General features: G+C 36.9%; 1 protein-coding gene across 4 annotated transcripts in view; it reads right to left on the reverse strand.

Annotated features, from left to right (window-relative positions):
• LOC129764183 (G protein-coupled receptor kinase 1) overlaps window positions 1-15612 on the reverse strand; it is a 402831-nt gene that overhangs the window by 234808 nt on the left and 152411 nt on the right. For all 4 annotated transcript variants that reach the window (XM_055763033.1, XM_055763032.1, XM_055763035.1 and 1 more), the window contains exon 3: window positions 2474-2550. In XM_055763033.1, coding sequence (XP_055619008.1) covers window positions 2474-2550 — 77 coding nt within the window. The remainder of the gene's footprint in view (window positions 1-2473; window positions 2551-15612) is intronic.

A 15612-nucleotide genomic window follows, 5' to 3' on the forward strand; every position in this document is an offset into this window, starting at 1 on the left:
CTCCATCGTCTGCAAGTTGTCTCAGCGTGCAGTCTCTAGTTAGACAATCATCCATATCATTGACGTAAAAACTGTACAAGAGGGGGCTTAGGCAGGAGCCTTGGAGCAGGAGGCCCATAAAACTGTATCGAGAAGATTTCAAGCTGCCATGATTGAAAAACATGTGCTTTTCAGAGAGTAAATTGTACAGGAAATTATTCAGAATTGGCGAAAGTCCACGATTATGAAGTTTCTCTGAGAGAATTTCCATGGAAACTGAATCAAATGCCCCTTTGATATCGAGAAAAACGGAAGCCATTTGTTCTTTACGAGCAAATGCGATTTGGATTTGAGAAGATAGCAGCGCGAGACAATCGTTCGTCCCTTTACCTCGGCGGAAGCCAAACTGCGTATTTGACAGCAAATTGTTCGCTTCAACCCACTTGTCCAAACGAAGTAGAATCATTTTCTCCAACAATTTACGAATACAGGATAACATTGCAATCGGCCTATACGAGTTGTGATCGCAAGCCGGCTTGTTGGGTTTTCGTATGGCTATCACTCTCAGTTGTCTCCAGTCATGCGGGACAATATTCAGCTCCAGAAACTTGTAAAATAAACAGCGTAATTGGTTGTCATCGTCAACTTTCCATCGTACTTTCCATAAATTAATGTTATGAGTAACAATTAATTTAATTTAAAAAAAATCTGGCATTCCAGTAATCAAACCTTATTTTTAATTATGGATAAATGATTGCTATGCTATACTAGCTAGCTAGTGAGCTATTTTGTTATGATTCATGTTGTGTTGATTTTTTCCAATATCCGGAATCCGGCCGGTAGCAAATGTGGGCCGGATAGACCGGATATCCGTTTCATCTTTAGTATCAATATTTATTTTATGATTTCTAAGTTTGACTTACTTTATCTCCAAATGGAAACTCCTCTGATTTGTGTTCTTGAAACATGTTCAAATATATGCTGAAAGTTGAAGGTTCATAAAGTTCAGTAGGCCTATTACATAAAGGAAATTGTTGTGAATTGTAATACAAAATAATCCGTATATTGCTCTTCCACATGTACCTTTTGATTAAAAAATAATTAAATGAATTCAGGTAAAAGAAACACGAATTGATAAACATATCTCCTGAAATGTTTCAATCGGCTAAAAGTACCGACCGGCGTAATATTATGAGTTATCTAAAAGATAATTTATTTATTTTTTCTCAGCTTTGAAATCAGTTTAGCAAACACAAAAAAACGCACTGATTTTATTTTCAAATATAAGTTCGAAAAAATTGCAATGTCAAAAGACAAGCCAATTCTCAGTCATGTCCGCCGTAGAGCCGATACGGTCCCGACGAGGCCCTGGCAGCCAAGTGGTCCACCAGAGCACAAGCCCAACCGCCAGCCTTGTATTGGATTGACTATGAATACCCTCATTCAGAGAAATCGAGAAAATTTCCTCTACGAAAAATTCCTAGACCGGCACTTAAAAAACTTTCAATTTAATATCCTTTATATCTGTGCCACGCTCGCAACGATCTAACTTTTGTAGACTACTTTAATTTTTTTCCAACTAATACAACTATAAAAACGACAAAATAAAAATCGTCGAAGCAGCAAACCGTAAACTACTTTGAAAATAAACACCATAGTTAAATAAACAATTCTTTGCTTCTCGGATAACCATTTTAGAGCGTCCAGCATCAAAGATGAGGAAGTGAATCTATTACATTTTAGAATTATCCGAATTATTTTGTTCTGCAAACGCTGTAATCTCGATATTTGTGTATCATTGGTTAAAAATAGAACGGAAGAACAAAAGTCTAAATGAATTGTTTACGTTTGTGAAATGTCTATTCAGTACAAATTCAATCATGTATCGATATGCGTCAGAAGTTTCCAAAACTAAATTAATTCAACTTGCCAGCCAGCTACACAGAAGTAGGCTTCGCGAAGTGCTCCGTTAATTTAGTGCAGCTTATTATATTGTGTCCCATTAGTATAGTCTAGCTTTACCATTAAGTAGGATAAGATATTTGATGTTAAATGTAAGTACAGTATGTGTCATTAGGATTATTTAAATCTGTTGATGCTTAAAAAGAGGAGGTTTTATGCCCATTTAAAAAAAGGCTTCAATGAGCCATACTAAAATGGGATTTTGCCTCACTCCAAATAAATACATAAATAAATAATTCTGCTACCCAAATTGAGCTCCAAAATGAAAACTATTCACAAAATTATATTTACAAAACAGTGAGAAAAAGATCAATGCTACGCCATTTTACGGTACTTATTTGTTTGAAAACTTGCTAGAAACATTTATTCGAAAAAATTATACTCCAAAAACGATTTCTGTATTGTTTATTTTTAATTCTAAGACATCTTAAAAAGTTACGTTATATCGAGTTACGTTATATCGAGGTTGCTTTATATCGAGGTTGCCTTATATCGAGGTATGACTGTACCTAAAATCCACAATGAAACTTACCTAACACTTGGTTGAATATTTTATCGAAGTTAATCTCGTTCTCCTTTTCCAGGTATTTGTGCATAACACTTCGAACACTGCGGATGAAAGGGAGAAGAAAATATGCACGATTAGTGAAATGTCAGCACTCACATTATTCGCCAAAGAATTTATTACATTGGGTGGAATTTTATTCGTTATACAGGGTTTTCCATTTCGGGCTTTCGGAACGTATACAGCCCTGCGCTGACAACCGCTTGACATAGCTGTCAACCAAAGCGTCATATCGTTAGTTAAATGTCTGCCATTTTACAATATGGATCGTTTTAGCATCGCACAACGTGTTAATTTTGTTAAATTATACTATAAAAATGATGAAAAACCGGCAAATGTTTTTCGAGCATTACGGACGGATTTTGGTCGTCATGGACGGTCTACAGAGCACACAATCGCTAATGTAGTGCGTAAATTCGTACAAACTGGATCCGTAGCGGATATTGTGAAACCTGTACATCATCGTAATGTGCGTTCGGCCGAAAATATTGCTGCTGTTGCTGCCAGTGTGGAGGATGACCCGAATGTTTCGATTCCACGGCGTGCTCAGCAATTGGGCTTGTCAAACACATCATTGTGGCGAATTTTGCATTTGGACTTGCACCTACATCCATATAAAGTCCAACTGGTACAAAAATTAGAGCGTGGTGACCATGGAATGCGTCGGACATACGTCGATTGGATGAACGAACAACAGCAGCAAAATACTGAATTTTCGCATCAAATTTTCTTCAGCAATGAGGCACATTTCGAGCTCGGTGGCTATGTGAACACCCAAAATTTCCGTATATGGGGCTCAGAAAATCCACACGTGATTGTTGAGAGGCCATTGCATCCGCCAAAAGTCACTGTTTGGTGCGCATTGTGGTCTGGTGGAGTCATCGGGCCGTATTTCTTTGAAAATGAGGACGGCGAGACGGTAAGGGCGATTACACATTATCCGGTTTTTGCCGGACCGGTCCGAAACCCAAATGGCAAATTTCGACCGTACCAACCTCTTTACGGCGCCGTGATGCAGCCGTCTACTGCGACTACAATGTCCGGTGACCGGACAAGCATTACACGCGATGACAATAGTATTGTGCCGACGTCTGGTGGAGACATCAGTTTGGGAAAGCAAATCATTCTCTATAAGATTATCAGACCTTTTAAGTTTCAAGTTGTTTAAATTTTGAATGAAAATTTTTACTTCATGTTATTTGATTACTTAGAACCCGTGAACTGATTATCATTTAATCATTTTTGTATAATTTTCTTCATATTTTCACTGAAACTCATAATTGTAATACAAAATCATCATCAAATATAATTATTGATCAGGGGGTTTACTCCACTTGCAAAAGAACGTGTTACTCCATTACGAAAATAACATATTTTATAAGAAGAAGTTAATTTTCATTCATAACTTTTATTTTCAAACATGTGTTTATTGCACCTGAAAATCTATTATCACTATCATTTCCCAAAAGCAGAGCAAGAAGTTCCATGCCATCAACGCGGATTGACAGTTGTTTGTCATGTCTGTTAGTATTAGTACAATTCAGGCAGTTTTTCGTCCCATGTATTAGTATGTGTGTGCTATTGACGTTTGTTTGTTGTTTTTGAAATTCAGAATTTGCAAGTGATATGGATGGATTTACATTTACTCCTTTATTTCGCTACTGTGGAAAAAGTTTAGTGATGCAGGTTTCTGCTCAAAGCAAAGCAATGGTGAGCGATTTTATCGAGCTGAATGTGAAGGTCAGTTTTTGTTAATTTGAACACACCAAAAATAGCTCTCTAGTAATATTCTTATTGGGCATTCCACACAGTTCGACCTGACCCGGAAAGCGATCGATGACAAGGCTCGGCCCGAGGAGCTCAAGACCAAACTGTCTGTCATGTGACCGGTGATCAAGATGTTCTCCTGCCCGATGCAGAAGCATCCGCTCTGTCAGAGCGAAATCATCCAGCTGGCATATCTGATTCGGTCATTTTTCGCCTAAGATCCGCGTATTGATAACTATGTGTTGATGCGAAATACGCTCGAGAAGCCGTCCCTGCCCCGGGAGTACGCGCTTGAGGAATCTGCGGAAGCAGTGATGAAATAGTTTCTGAAGGAAAATTATGTTGTTCTAATCGTAAAGATTCATACTGCAATGGTGGAATAAAAAGACACTCTAGAATAGATGGATTATCTCGTAGGCTAATTCTAAGAAAATCACAGGAAGTGAATAAATAATTGAGTAGTGCCCTTAGCTTACGAAATGTTTTTTTTGGTTTATTCAAATTCTATTGGAAATATGTGGCAACAGAGTGTATGGATTGAATAATACTGTTTGTGTAAGTTTGGAAATAAAACAATTTATATATATGGATATGGATAAATACACCGCAACTGGACTTTTAAATTTATTTGTCATTGAATTGTATTTTGAAATGGGGCGAGAAGATTCACACCTTCGACCGCTGGATCGCACCTATCGGTAATAATACCGTCCTGATGCAGGATGCGCGTAATTTTCGCAAGATCTGCCGTGTTCCTGGTGTGCCACATTTTAACACGGCCGTATATACTCTCCAAAGGAACGCAAATTTGAGAAGACTCGTAATTGCTGCAGCAGCTGTGGTTTCAAGGTTTTCCGTATACAAACGGCTGCATGTAGCAGGAGTATTTGCAGCAATGTTTACCTGTCAATCCACTATATAAATAAATGCATGTATGTGTATGTGAGAGATGCACGGTTTTGTGTAGCGCGAGGTCTTTTTCACATTGTTATCCGGTTATCCATCCAAACCCAGCGGCGCTTTTTGAAACCGGTCCGGCTGAAACCGGATAATGTGTAATCGCCCTAACTGTGAATGGTGAGCGCTATGGCCGCATGTTAACCGATTTTTTTTGCCACAAATTGAAGATATGGATACGGATGACATGTGGTTCCAGCAGGACGGCGCCACGTGCCACACAACACGACCGAACATGGCCATATTGCGAACGAAATTTGAGGGACGCATAATTTCGCATTTTGGTGATGCCAATTGGCCGTCCAGATCATACGATTTGAACCCGCTAGACTTTTTTTTGTGGGGTTATGCGAAAGACCGTGTCTATGCCAACTCTCCGCAAACTCTTGAACATTTGAAAGACAACATTCGTGAAGTTATGACCGAGATACCGCCCCATATGTGCCGAAAAGGCATCGAAAATTACCTGTTCCGGATCAAGGTGTGCGAGGAAGTCCTAGGTGGACATTTGAATGATGTTGTATTTCACACATAATGGCATAAACCAAACATTAATTTGAAATAAAAGTTTCATCGAAATTCTAATTCTGAGAGTGTTTTATTTCGATTTTATTTCGGAATTTAAAGTTGGAAAACCCTGTATAAAATAATCACTCGTAAAATCTTCCCTAACGTATCAATCCCGGTTCTTGTGTCCCAAATCAGAATAACTAACGGAGTTTGATGATTATTAATTCAACATTACATGCTCCAGGGGGTACCGTTCCGACATTACGACATGGGTACTACCCCCACCACAATCATTGTACGACCCGTAAATGATTAATGAAGAGCCGGAAGCCCCCCTCGTGTTGTGACAGAAGTGTCATTTTACGGCAAATCACACGAACTTGAACAATACCCTTCCTCTCGGGCAGGAATGTGAAAACAAAACAACTATACATTAATATTCCAAACGATAGCACAAATGTGATAAGAAGAGCGGTACGCGATGCAACCTTGCCTCCATATACATAGTGTGTGTGTGTGTGTGTGTGTGTGTGTGCGTCGATTGACGCAAGTCATGTTTTCGGAAGGCAGTCGACAGCATCATTTCGAAGAACGACGTTACACGCGATTGTGGGAAAAGGGCAACGCTACTGTTTGATGTTTGATGCTCTTTTGAGAACTCTCGTATATCAGTGCAAAATATCGCTTTACCATCATCATGTCGCCAACTATTCTCACTCAGCGTCAGATTGACGTCAAGCTAACCGTGCGTTACGCCATCTCGTTGCTGTTGCGGAGTTGATTGCGCGACATCTACATCAGGTCACCGGTGACACGTGCATTGTTCCACACTGTCGTTACTACACGATCAGAGTGTGTGGACCACCCGTGATAACAAATATAAGTGGCTCGCGAATTAACGTCCCTTTCCTATTACCAAAATTTCAAACCAAATAAGCCATTCAGGGACCATTACCTGCGAAACAGATGCGTTGATTTTCATGGCGGGTTTGAGATTACCGGGACTACTTCAGGCCACCAAAACCGACGAAACCAAGGCCTATGGTTCGGGAAACCTTTCCGGAATTACACGCCTTGGTGGAGAGGCGACACCCGTGAAGAAACAGAAAAGGTCCCGGGCATAGTCGAACCCCAAAAAGCACTGCTCCGAAGGAGGCCCGGCTTTTTGGCCGGAGAATTTTCATCATTGATCATCTGCGTCGCAGGAAACAAATGCTAAAAATGCTGCGGAAGAAAGAAACCTTTCCGTTCATGTTTACATTATAAATTACCACTCGGTGAAGTGCAATTGTGTCTGGGTATGAATATATCAAAGCGGTATCCTTTCGAGCCCTTCAAACACCTCGACCTCCCCCCACTCATGAGAGTGATTGACACGCAATATTAAACTGGAAACGAAAAGCACAGTCACAAGTTATCGTCACCGAGTGTGTCGTGTGCCGTATGGATAAAATGGTGGAAAAATGAACGTTCATTTTTCCTCGTCACCATCGCTGGTGTTGATGTAGTCAGGAGAGAAAACAAAATATTGTATCATTTTTCAATGAAGACAAGACAAACGAGAAATGAGCGAAAGTGATGCGAAACGTGGCTGGATTATGCAAATTATGGGGGCTCACATACTGCTGGTTGGAGTTGGAAGGAAGCAGGATAATGGAAGATAATAATGTGCTCATAATTGGTACCTGATTATGATTGTTAAGGGCCGGAATAATATTCCAATTGTTTTTGAAAATTCGAGAGAAGAACCTGTTCGGAGATCACCTTAACTGCTGTTGAGACACGTTCCGTGTCAAGTCCCTTTTGTCCGGCTTTCTTCGACTTTCAGGCCACACATACGTCAAATAATGTCACGTTATATCATCTATCGAAGTTATCTTGTTGAGAGTAGTTAACGTGTCGTGTATCACTTGTGGTGCATGCTAGGGATTGTTAACCGGTTTTACCGGTAATACCGGGTCATTTTCCATTACTGTAATTTTTTTACGCCATAAATAATATTTGCCTTTATCCCGCTTTGAAATATTACTCGAGAATCAAATAAGATCCATGACTTCCGACCTACGACCTAAGAACTTCAGTTCAAAAAATCGCTGCTCAATCTGAAAACGAAACACAACATTCAGCTTCAGCGATGAAGAACTGACAGCGATAAAGAAATTGGTTGGTGCCCTCGAACCAGTTCTGGTCGCTGTTGAACTGCTATTGCGGAAGAAATGCACCCTTTACGAAGCTGACGTCAGATTGCAATTTATGCTAGAATAGCTATCGGAGCAACTATAGGAAATTGCGAAGCAGCTACTCGAAGCCCCAAGTGGAAAGATTGCAGATTTGTTCCCGTATATCTGGGATGGCCAAACGGTAGTCCTCGGTCTACCGTTCGCCCGCGTAGGTACTCCTAGGCGCCCGCCACCTGGTCTAGGATGGTGACACTAGCCAAACGCAATGGATTAAGATGTAAAACAAGATATTTCTTCTTGAAAGTTTTCGTTTAAATATTTTTTCTCAGATTGTTAGTTATTTAGGCATATCATATATATATGACCAAATGAAAACTCTGGAAACATTCGGTATAAGGTTCCGAAAATCAATAGAAACTAAATTTTTGGAGAAAACTTCGATTCTGAAGATTGCGAATGCGAGTTTTAATGAAGTACTGTTATTTTTATTTTTAAACTATGTGAATGTGATTTAATTATGCAGATTTATTTCATGAAATATATTCATGAATAGAACAACATTGATGAACGAGAAATCAGAAATTTCTAAAATTAAATTTTGAATTATGAATAATAGAATTATGCTCTATTTTGCAGTCGCGTGAAAGCTGTCGGTATAATTCGTCGAACTGTTTGGTTTACTTGTAGCATTTCTGATATTTTGCTTTGGGAGAAAAATCCCAAATTTCGTTTCAGACTATGCTATTGACCGTTCGATTTAATTTAAATAATAGGGGCCAATAATTCTGACAGATAGTTCTCATACCTCTCGATAATTGAGAAACATGATTATTATGTTGGATGTATTTTTTATGGAAAATAAATATTTCGAATCTTCAGAGGGGCAATTTTCTTAAAAAAATCAACGATATCGATTGATGAGATTTTACACAAAATAAAGTATTATTTATCAATGATTTAGTAACCGATAATTATTTTTATTTCATAGAATAATTTATAATTGAGTTTTGACGTAGGACTACGTCTAACCGGAAGATATCGGGGGTGAAATGGAAATCTAGGCACTGAACAAGTAGGAAAAAATGCAAGATTTGGAACGCTTATAACTCGAGCATTTCTCAATAGATTGCAGAGGTTTTTGCATCAATTGATAGGAAATATATCTACGCATCTATCATAACGAATAACATTTCATTTTTCTCGAGATAAATAATTGAATAATTGTGAAATATCAAGCATTGTCCAAATGCACTATGTGCCCATTTTTGATTGGTCCATTTTGTGCTCCTCAAATCGTACCGAATAAAACGGGTAACCAGAGCAGCAGCGAAATAGAATGAAGCACGATTGGAAAGGAAAACGAAAAAAAATGAACGAAACATTGGTCGCAGTCTCACACATGCGTAATTCTCGAGCCAGTCAGTCTGCTTAAAAATCCCCGCTCCGCTGCCGTAACGATCATTCTCATTCAAACCGTACACCACATCGGTTCGCATCACAACACATCAACAAACCAACCCAAGCAGCCATGTCTGGACATGGCAAAGGAGGAAAAGTGAAGGGAAAGGCAAAATCCCGCTCGAACCGTGTTTAGTTTCGGCCGCCGAAGTGATCGAGTTGGCTGGTAAAGCTGCTCGCGACGATAAGAAAACCCGCATTCGGAACAGAACACATTCGGTTCGGTGGACATCAAGACAACAGGCAGTTGCAGCGAGTGACGAGTGGCAAACGCAATCGCAAAACGGCATCAGGTAGCAGAAGAAAAAAAGTTTGTTCTTTATACAAACTGCTTTGGTGGCAAATCCAGAACAAGGCGGCATCGAGGGCGTTCGAAATGGTTTTTTTTTCAAAGCCACGAGTACTAAGTTTTCTAAATTGGAACCATTCCATAAAACAAGGCGCTTATCAGGGCCATTAAACCTTTCAAAAAAGAGTTTACGAAATACAGTTCAATGCTTTCTAAAATAATATCCAAAATAATAATAAAACACAAATTGATTTTTTTCATAATTTGTTTGCCAGGATCTGATGCGTATGTGAATTTGGCAGTTGTTCTGAGCTTATTGATACTTGGGGACTTTCCTGATTATTCAATTTTCACCAATTCTTAAATTGTTTCCAGATTGAAAGTACAGCGATTTACAATTAGTTCGAAATTTAGCTAATTGGACGGACCAGTAATGCGACATATTTAGTTGGACATTTTTGTAAACATAGAGATCCAAATTATGACCCCACATTGAAAGTCGACACTGTACCACTGTCATCGCAAATGTTCAATTACAGGTTAAAATCGCCTCCAATGCGACACTGAGTGGTGCTTCGGAACGTCGCATTGAATGTAATTTACTGTAAAACAAGTCACAAAGCTGGATGGAAAGAAATTTTCCAACTGTGAAAGCTGTGGCGAGTGGCAACAAATCGCTAAACAGGAAGGTTTAGCCGAACAAGATGGGGATATCGAGTGATAACAAAACAATAAACTCTTTAGATTGAAGATAATTTTGTGATCCTGAAAAGGACCCTTTTTAGCCTGCATGTGAATCCAACGAGCGAACAAATCGTAATGAATGTATTTTTTTGCCATCGCTGCCTTTTAACGCTCATTCGTTCGTCTGGTTGGACTCGCCCCTTTGGCTGAGTCTGCCGATTTGTCTCTATGTGTGAGTGTGTACCGCTAGAGTACAAAAGGCGCGGATCCGCTGAAAAATATATCATTCTCTTTCAAACCGTAAATCAGTGTGGTTGTATGGCATCGTTTCACATCACATCGCATCAACGGGTTGGTGCCGGAGCACCAGTATACCTAATAGCGGTTATAGAATTTCGGCCGCCGGAGTGCTCGAGTTGGCTTGCAAAGCTGCTCACGACAATAAGAAAACCCGCCTACAGAACAGAGCACATTCGGTTCGGAGGCAACAACTAGTTTCAGCGAGTGGCAAACGCAATCGCAAAACGGCAGCAGGTAGATGAAGGAAAAAGTTTGTTTATACAGACTGCTTTGGTGGCAAAACCAGCCACCGTAAAACACCGCGCTTTTCAGGGCCATTAAACCATTCAAAGAAGAGTTATTAAAAGTTATTCACAATACCAATGCATTCTAAAGTGACATAATATGACATATAATATAAACTGATTTATTTTGTTTATGCTTGTTCTTGAACTTATTGATAGTTGGGGTCTTTTAAATTGATCATTCAGTTTTCACAAACCCATGCTTGGTTTCCGAATTAAAAGTGGCTTCAAATTACAACACATTGTATGCAGGATGGCATTAACGAATTTTTTCGGTAGCAAGAACTGCTTTCTTTGGTTGATAACTGATGTTGAAAATTGACTGACGTTACATCTGCATTGTATAGAAAGTTAACTAAGGATCAACATGATGAGCTATGTTATTCCTGCTGCTCTGTTCTTATTTTAAAGGACTTTAATCCGAAGGTCATCCGTCCCTGTATTTACTGTTGGTTTTTCAGAACGCTTCTAGCTCGTTTATTTCTCGACAGATCGTAGAGTTCGTTTCCAAAACCTCAGTTCTTTTTCATTTTTATTTACTCTGTTTGCGGAGACTACAAATCTTACAATTCATTCGTCTCCGAAACCACAGTTTAAGGTACGATAATATGCTCAATAGTGAAATATATGATAGTGAATGAGCTGATAACCACCGATGCATTTCCTATCACAGCCATCATTTTGATTGTACGATATGTGCAAAAAAAGCCGAAAGATGTCCGGCGTTGAACATTTAATAAGTACAAAGCCTTCAGAAAAAAAACAAGAACCAAGTTTGTAAAAAAAACGCAAAAACACAACACCAAAGGTTCTTTTCAGAACCCCCAACATGTTCATGAACAGTAAACAGTAAACTAATCCATTTTTCAGGTAGATAGGTAGGTATTCACGTAGGAGAAGAAAATAAAAAAATATTCGAAATATATATTTAGCAAAAGCTGTCCCCTTTGTATAGTCCTACGTCACTCCGGTTATGTCCCTGACATTACCCACCCGTCTTTTTATTAGTATGACCTTTTTTCCCTTTAATTAACCATCCTGTACTCGAGCATACGATCTCACAGACCGTGAATCAATAATTCTGTTCTGAAAAGGCTGAATTAAATGACTAGTGAAACTGAATGAAGTTGACGAAAAACATTTTTCTGGAGTTTGAATATTCAATTATATATTTTTTTACTTTAATTAAATACCATCACGCCTAGAGAAACACAATAGCAAAATTACAGTCTGTGACACCGTGCGCGAATATACGAGTTATGATTTTGCGCGCGAGTACAGGAGAGTTAAAACTAGAGATGAAACGGACATCCGGTAGCTATCCGGCCAATATTTGCTACCCAGCCGGGTACCGGATAGTGACAGGTTATTACAAAAAAAATCTTATTAACTTAAGATAAATCATAGGACAATAAACAAATAAAATCTTTCATAGGTAAATAAAGTGTGATTACTGACATGTCAGAAATGTTATTATGTTATCAATGTGTTATAATTTTATTATATATTAAATATTAATTATTATCAACTCTCAACAGTATTAACTTTATAACAGTACTCAAAATTAACCAGTGGTAAATTATGATTAATAATGATGATGATGATGAAATAACGAATTTCCAGCAGAACACCGAAGTGAAATCGGTGTTCTTTGGGCGGTCTCGTCTCTGTCCAGATACTTTTTTGATGCAACAACATGCAAAATTACCTCGAATATATAAAAGCTATAATAAAAATATAAAAGCTATAATAAAATATATAAAAGCGAACTTCTTCTACCGCCGGTCGCCGGTCATAATAATTCAGATTTGATTTGAAGTGAAGTAAGTGTACCCCCTCTCAGATTACCATCTCTGAAGACAAATCTAAGTACAACTTACAAAAATCTCAATATTATGATCCATCATTATCCGACAAAAAAACTGTTCCAGATTCCTTGTAGAAAACTTGATACACTATTAAATAGGATATTCAGAACGAAAAATTTAATATTCGTTCGTTTTTTATTCGTTCATAATTATTATTTAAAAATGTGTTTATTTATTTCTAAAATTTAATGCTTCATTTGCCTCATATTCGCCTGTCATTTCTCTTAGTCTTGTATAAACTTATAAAGGGCTGAGGCTCGAGGTTGGCCGGATATCTGTTATCCGGTATCCGACCAAACCACTATCTCGTTTCATCACTAGTTAAAACTTTGTTTTATCGTCTTGTTCTACATTCAATTTCTAATGACTTTTTGATACAGTCAACGTTGGTAGACCGCAGCCTAACATTTGCACAATGAGTCGTCTGTAATGCTCAAAAGTTAGGCCACCCCTGTCGTATATGAATAATCATTTTGCTCGTGATCGTGACACAATTAATTATGACTTTGGCGTCTTCTATCAAACGTCACGGACTGCATTGATCAATCAGGCATTTTAAATTGTTCCTACTCTAGTTTGTACTCAAATTTTTTCCTACGTTTATTTTAGGTATATGTGCTTTTCTTCAGAATTTTTAGAGTGTTTTTCGCGGTACAAAAAAAATATTTTCAGGCATTTCGAAATTTTTGAAAAAAAAATACTTTGAGACCCAATTTTACTCTAATTTTCATTCAAATGCGATCGTATGTGTTGTTTTTCCACATGTAGCGTAATTTTTTCTTGAATTTTAAAGAGAATTGCGCGAAAAAAAATTGTTTTTTTTGGTCTTGGGGCATTTTTAATTTATTTTGAATTTAGAGACCCGTTACTGCTCTAATATTTATTAAATTTTGTTTTTCATGAGTCTAAATTTTGTCGGTATATTTAAAGCATTGCGCTGTACAAGATTTTTTTTTCTTATATCTTAAAATATACGAGATTATCTTTAAATTGGATTTAGATGGTTTACCAAATTCATAGAAGTCAGCGGTACGGCAGAGCTCTGTGAGAAAAAAATAAAGTCCTTGTGAAAAGATCATTCGGATAAATGAGAAGAACACTTAAAAAATTCGAATTATTTTTATTTTTATTTTTTTTATTTTACAATTGAAAACCACGAATACAATAAAATAATCGATTTCAAGAAAATAAAAATAATAATGCAGACGATGAGGAAAATTATTTTTATGTCTCGCAATGCTCTTAAAAATTCAGGAAAAATTACGCCACATGTAGGAAAAAGACACATACGAACGCATTCAAATAAAAATTTGAGTGGGAAGTGGGTCTCAAAGGATGAGGAAAATTATTTTTATGTCTCGCAATGCTCTTAAAATTCAGGAAAAATTACGCCACATGTAGGAAAAAGACACATACGAACGCATTCAAATAAAAATTTGAGTGGGAAGTGGGTCTCAAAGTAATATTTTTTTCAAAATTTCGAAATGCCAGAAAATAAATAAAATTTGTTTGTACTGCGTGTTTAATTTTTTTTAAATTTTTTTTATGAAAAAATGGTTTGGAGATATTTCTCGATACACCTTAGTAAAATTTACTGTCAGTATTTTTTCATATTTTTGTCTCAAAGTTATTGAGAATGGCGTGAAAAAAACGTAAAGGTGCATTTTTCACCATAGATTCTATGGTGTACCATATATTTTAGTCTATATAAGGACTAAAATATATGGTACTACTGTCAAAATGTTTTATTTAGTACCCTATACAATATTTTCCATACAGCTGGTGATTTGGTTTGGGGGCCTTTTTACTCCCTTACCCACCCAGACTGTTTGAAAACATAGTAATTTTTTTTGTGCCGCGCAACACTAAAAAAAATCACACATATCTAGAAAAGCCGTAGGAACACATTTAAATATGAATTAGAGTAGTACTGAATCTCTAAATCACAAAAAAATGTCAAAATTTCAATTTTTTTTAGTACTTCAATTTTTGATGAATTTTTATTTTTATTTTTCTTGATACACCGTAGTAAAATCCACATTCAGTATTTTTTTCAAATTTTTAGCTTGAAGCTTTTGAGGATGGCGTGAAATAAACAAAAAAGTACGTTTTTCACTATAGATCCTATGTTAAACCACATAGGGGTTCAAATAAACCCTCAAAATTTCTTATTCAATATCCTATACAATATTTGCTATAGAGTTGTTGATTTGGTTTGGGGGCATTTTTTACTCCCTTACCCGGCCTATTTCTCTCAATCTTAGACATTTTGTGAATGCATGCATCTTTATTTGTATTTCTTACAAGTGATAAATGTTCGTTTTTTTAATTATTTTAGAATTTTACTGTTTTCAATTTTTATTTCATAAATGTCCCTTTCATCTTTTTCAAGATTTTCTGGATTTAAAAATCGTAAAATCGTTTTTGTAGTAAAAATATATTTTTAAACTTAATTTAGAAAACATAAAACATGGAGAATATTTCGTTTCTTAAAAAAAGGGTAGAAATAAAGAAATTCAAGCGATGAAAAATTAAAAAAAAAGGTTTTAGAAATTTTAAAATTAAGGATTTTCTATAAATGTTTACTTGAAATTTAAATGCAATACAAGTAACATTTTTTGTTTGGAAATCGGAAAGTTTCGAGAGAAAAAATACCGAAAAATTTAAACATTATATATTTTTTAAATTTTCTGGAAGACCTTTTCTAGAACTTTTTAAAATTTTGTTTTTTTTCATTGATTTTTATTTTCGTTTTTTATTTATTTTCAACAGATTTATCTTTTTTTCCTCAAAACGATTTGAGATATAC

The sequence above is a fragment of the Toxorhynchites rutilus genome, chromosome 2, assembly GCF_029784135.1.
Source record: "Toxorhynchites rutilus septentrionalis strain SRP chromosome 2, ASM2978413v1, whole genome shotgun sequence".
In the NCBI taxonomy this organism is placed as follows: Eukaryota; Metazoa; Arthropoda; class Insecta; order Diptera; family Culicidae; genus Toxorhynchites; species Toxorhynchites rutilus.